This window comes from Vicia villosa, unplaced genomic scaffold, assembly GCF_029867415.1.
Source record: "Vicia villosa cultivar HV-30 ecotype Madison, WI unplaced genomic scaffold, Vvil1.0 ctg.006196F_1_1, whole genome shotgun sequence".
NCBI classification, from domain to species: domain Eukaryota; kingdom Viridiplantae; phylum Streptophyta; class Magnoliopsida; order Fabales; family Fabaceae; genus Vicia; species Vicia villosa.
In genome coordinates, this window is record NW_026706747.1 from 70,188 (window position 1) to 76,105 (window position 5,918).

General features: G+C 36.8%; 1 protein-coding gene across 1 annotated transcript; it reads right to left on the bottom strand.

Moving 5' to 3' along the window:
• Positions 1-899: 899 nt before the first annotated feature.
• Positions 900-1,945, bottom strand: LOC131642952 (uncharacterized). The gene is made up of 2 exons (XM_058913111.1): positions 1,496-1,945; positions 900-1,131 (listed from the first exon to the last, which is right to left on the bottom strand). Exons 1-2 carry the CDS (start codon positions 1,792-1,794, stop codon positions 900-902), a joined length of 531 nt encoding a protein of 176 aa, XP_058769094.1. The 5' UTR covers positions 1,795-1,945.
• Positions 1,946-5,918: the final 3,973 nt, after the last annotated feature.

A 5,918-nucleotide genomic window follows, 5' to 3' on the forward strand; every position in this document is an offset into this window, starting at 1 on the left:
TTTGAATCATTCATGAAATTTGCAAGAGAATATCTTTTTAGTCCATTTGTTGAAATATAATTTCAAGTGATTATTCAAGATCGTGAATTTAAGGATTTCAAGTCCAATATCATTTCAAAATTCATGGTACAGGAACACTTTTCAATACTTGAAATTCAAGTTTCTCACTAGCTCAAAGGTATTCTACCACTCCTATTCAAGAATTACCATGGATCATTCAAACTTGCAAATTCCATTCAAGTACATTCAAGAACATTAGAACTTCATGTTCATTCAAGGATTCTAAAATAAATTCAAGCATTTACAAATGGAATTCTTTACATGAACAAAGTTCTAAATTCCAAATGAAATACAAAGTGAACTATATTCAAAATTCAAAGATACAACATTCAAAGTTCCATTTATTTCCAAGAATAAAAGTTCATACAATCTAAAGTTGGAATAAATCGGAATTACAAGAAAAAAGAAAAAGCTTCAAAGACATTCTTGAATTCTTCAATCTTCAAAGTCTTCATTCTTCAAAATTGAATTTCTTCATGCTTTCATCAAGAATGCTCATGTCACATGGAAAAAGAAACAAGAAGGGTGAGATTAGCAAAAGTTCGACAAAATATTCAAAAGCCCAAATCAAGACAAAAAGGGGTGTATCCAACAAAGGAAATAATTCAAAAATTCAAAAAGGAATCAAAGATATTTCATGTCCACTTGCAAGAGAAAAATCTCATAAAGAATATTCTTATTCTTTTTCTTATCTTGCAATGATTGTTTCTTGCCAATCAAGTTTACCAATTGCCAAACACATCCTAAGCTTTTCCTATAAATAGAAGTGTTCTCTTCATTGCAAATCACACCAAAGCTACTATACTACTAGCTTTCTCACTTCTCTCTTTTCATAATTTTCAAAAAGTTCCATAGTTACAAAGGAGGGGAGAAGGCAGCCAATGTTCTGTAACTTCTAAGTTACAAAATACAAAAGAAGGAGGAAGAGGGAAGGCCTTCATACCTTGCTTGCTAGCAGCCTTCAACGATGGCTCCCGTCTTCGAGCCTCCATAGATGAATCTTCAACATCTTCGCCGCAGGTAAGCCTCTTTTCTTTCACTCTCCATATTTCCATTAACCGTTGATTGTACCTGCAGCAGTTCAAAATTCAGCAACACATCAACAAACCTCCAATAGTTGCTGCGACATCAACAACAATTTGCACAGCAACGATTCACAGTTAAAATCCAGCATAGCAACAACAACAGTTGGGACAGCATCAACACCAACAATTCAAAGACTCAGCATCAACAACAACAATCCAGAAGCGGTTCAGCAACATCAATTTACAAAGAAAATTCAGAATTTGCATCAGTAACAACAACAATTCGCAAAGCAGCGGTTCAGACATTCAGAACAAAAATTCAGCAATAGCAAACAAATTGCAACAGTTGCAAGATCAAAACAGTAGCAACAAACTAACTTGCAGAATTTCAGAAGCAATCAAGCACATACCTCAACATCAAAACCGGCAAAAGTCTCCTTGCCGTAGGTAAGTCAATCCAACTCTTACTCTCAAAAATATCGTTGCTGTTATGAACATAGTTCCTGTTAGAAAAATTTCCAGAAACATATGAAGTAGCATAAGTTATTATTGCTATACTGTTAAACAAGAGTGAAAACGAAATTGAAAGGAAAAACCTTGAGTTTGTCTTCAAGCATCGAACCGAAACTTGCTGTTGTTGTTGTTCACAAAGAGAACTCGCGAGAGCTTGAATGAGAGTAACCCAGATCGAGCCATGGTTGCTCGTCATAGTTTGTTGTTCCTCGAAGGAGAAAGAGGTAGCATTTCGTAAGAGAGAACCCAGAGCGAGAGTGAGGCCAAGTTGCTGCTATCGTTGTTCATATTTTGTTTCGGAAATTGCCGCGAGAAGAAGAAACCGAGTGAAAATTCGTTGTTGTTGTTCGCTGCAAGAGAGGAGAAGCTCAGTTCTCCTGTGTTTTTTTTTTTTCAGAAAAAAAGCGTGAGGGAGAGGAGATAGAGGCGTTGCCTCTTTTGCTGCTTAGGGTTTTCTCTAACCCACCTTGCATATTGGAATGTGGGCGGATCCGGGTCACACTGACCCGACCCGGTCCGACCCATGTTTTTTTTTAATTATTATTCAGCTTATTAATATATTTGGGCTGCTGCACCTCCATATGTGTTTCTAACCCCCTCTGGCCCAATTATTAATTTCTTTTTAAAACTATTTCTTTTAGTTTTCTTTGAGAAAATTGTTTTCATAAAAAAGATTTAGTATTTTATTTTAATATAGGTTTTAGTTTTATTTTCTAATCCTTATTAAAAAATGACAAAAAAGATTAAAGTTTTCTTTTAATATTTTCATATGTTTATAAGTGTGCTTTTTTATTTATTCTTATTAAAAATATATATTAGATGCATATTTTAGTTTATGTTTCTAATTATTTTCTCTTTTCATAAAAAACCACAAAAATATCTTCTTTTAGAATTAATTTTTATTTGAGTTTGATATTTTCATATTATCTTGTGTAGTTAATCATTTAAATTTCTATTTGATTACTGTTACACATCACTTGAATTTTTTAACTTCATCCGAGACTTCGAGATTATTTCTCTGTTGTTCTCTGTTTTGTCTGTTTGTTTGGTCTTCCATTTGCTGTAGAATTCCATAAACAATTACTGGATGATCATGGAATGCTGAAAGCGGTGAGCTTATCCGATGTTCTATTCTGCTGGTGTGGATGCTTAATATCTGTTGAGATCCTATTTTATTCCAAGCACATCACTTGAGGATCACGGTAACACCTCAAACTCAGAAATCCAATTTTCTCATTCTTCGAGGTAAGCCTAAAACTCAATCAACTGTTTTCACAACAGTAATCAATTCACTTTCAAATCATCCATTGTTTTTCAAAACAGTGGGGCCTCTCGAATATTAGAGAGTATAAGACCCACTCCTTTTTCTTTTTACACAGTCTTTTTATTCAAAATAAATAAACTTTCTTTCAAAACAAACTTTCAAACCGTTTTTCAAACGACGCGTCTGCTTTTCAAATATACCATGGGCCTCCATGTAGGTATAAGTCCCGAGCCCTTTCGTACATACCCATTCCAATACATGAAATTAGGTATTTCATTGTACGTCTTTTTGTACATACACCTTTTTTTGTACATACCTCGATCAGTTTGTTTTTAAACTTTGAATAACAAACCAAAAATGAAGGTTTTCTTTAAATCTTCCCAAAAATATACCATGGGCCTCCATGTAGGTATAAGTCCCAAGCCCCTTGTAAATACCGGTTTACATAGCTTTGAATAAATTCAAGTGGACCTCTCCTCGAGTATAAGTCCCGAGCCCTGTGTATACAAATGGATCATGCTTACAGGTATATTTCCTTCATAAACTCCATTATATACACACACTTTGTCATATATGTATAACTGTTCATATTTGTTCATGTACTTATTCATATTTGTTCGTACTTGTTCATACTTGTGATTGTGTTATATGTGCCTGTTCAACTTAGTACAACACTAGGTTCCCCATAGCCTCCTATTGGGCTTCGTGCAAAGAATCTCCACTAGTTTAGGTTAGGACATAGAGTATGGTTTCCCGGTGAAATCGCTCTAAGAGCTCAGACCAACTATACCATGCCTCCCCTTGGGCTTTGTACAAACGAGTGACCCTCCCATAGCCTCCTCTTGGGCTTACAATGCAAGGACCCTCGATAGTCCCTCCCATAGCCTCCTCTTGGGCTTACAATGCAAGGACCCTCGGATAGCCTCCTCTTGGGCTTCGTACAAGGACCCACGGGCTTCTTATAAGCATCCCCAATATCCAAATCAAATACCCTAGGAGATTAGACATTTATCATCTCTATGATAGGAGTATCTCTTCTATATCATCACAATCAATCAATCAATCAATCAAACTTTTTTTGCCACAAGGCTGGCTAATCAATCAAACTGTTTTACCACCGTACTGGATGATTAATCAAAGTTTTTGTCACAAGGCTGACTTCATTGAAACTTTTGCCACAAGGCTGGCTGATTAATCAAAACTTTTTGTCACAAGGCTGACTTCATTGAAAGTTTTTGCCACAAGGCTGGTTAAACAACAAAAACATCTTTATCATTCTAAGCGCCATAAGTGGCATGGCCCCGGGCTTATAATGAAAAGATTTTCAAAAATCAAACAGATGTATGTGATGATATAGATTAGATACATCTAGCATTTAGACGACATTTGTCTATTTTCCTTTGCTTCCACTAGCATAAGTGGGAACTACGATTGCTCTGACTTTCTCAACATCCCTTTGAGAATACGTAGGCACAAGGTCGATCCTTGGCGAGCAAAACAAAACAAAAAAAAACCACTCAAACCTTAGCACCCGTAGACCCCGAGCTACAGATGCTCTGATTCCCTCTAAGGGATATGTATGCAGAGGATCGCGATGATCTTTGCGAGCATAATCAAACAAACACCTTAGGTCCCACCTATTTCAAAACAGAACCTCCACCGTAACAAAGAATGGAATAAACAATAAAGAATCCTATAGAGTACTATAGATACGTTGGGTGCTAATACCTTCCCTTCGTATAACCAACCCTCTTACCCAAGATCTCTCCCCCCACTTTTAGGTTATTGCAGCTTTTTTCCTTTTCCTATTTTGGAAACAATAAAAAGTTTGGTCGGTACAAAAGAAAAATCATTTTTTTAGCACTCGAGCCCAAAGAAGGCATCAGGTGTCTCATCCATAAAAAAGAGGAACCAAAAAACGATTTTTCGCCCGCGACAGAAAAATGGCGACTTCACTGGGGACCATCTTTTTATTGTTTCCAAAGGAAGGGTTATTTCTAATTATTGTTTTTATTTTAATTTTTGTTACATGTGTGATTCTTTGGTTCTGTTACTTGTGTGGTTCTGTTACAAGTGATACATTATGGACAAATCCTAACCCGGATTAAGTACACATAAGAAATTAGGTGGAGGGTATAGTCGTGTGCAGGCGCACTTGAGAATCCTTCCGCTCAGTGGAGGTTCCTTGTTGGTAATATATGTTTAGCATGCTTTCGTAGCGAAGACATTATTGCCGCATTGAACTGTAGAAGCTGAGTTGGCCGTAGAACCCCAACCCATCCTGGCCTTATTAGGACGTGGTGCAGAAACGATCCAGGTGAAGACTTGGATAGTTGTCATGCGGAGAACCACACTCAGACGAGTTTTTCTTGAGAATATTTCTGGCTCATCAGTTTAGTCGTGAAAGCCGGTAATATCCGAAAGAAAAATGTAGACTCTGATGTATCAGTAGAACATGTTGTACAGGCGATTAACTAGATCTATCCCTATTTGGTTCTCTGACCTCATGCTCGTGACGCTGGACCTTTGAACTTGTGTGAATTACCATGTTACCATGTTTGTAGTACCATGTTTGCGTTACCATTACCATGTCTGTTTTACCATGTTTGAATATGTGGCATTCATGCATCCACGCATGCATACATTCATTAGAAAACCCATCTTTTTCCATAAAAAAACATGATTTTTTCCAAAGATTTAGAGAAATTTTCTTTGCAAACATTTTAGGATTTAGTCATGGAAGAAGTAAAAAGGCATACCAAGAAATACGGTTTCAAAGCGCCTGATGTGGGAAAACTGATAGAGTTAGCATCTTCTGTACAAAATCCTTCCAATTTTAGGAAAAGTTATGGAAAACTTTTGCCTATCCTGAACACTCATGTTGATGAAGGACTTCTCAAAACTTTGGTTTAGTTCTATGATCCCGTCTACCGGTGTTTTACCTTTCCAGACTACCAGTTGGTACCAACCTTGGAAGAATATGCCAATCTTTTGGGTATCCCTGTGTCTGACAAAATACCCTTCAATGGTTTGGAAGCCATTCCTAAGTCACACGT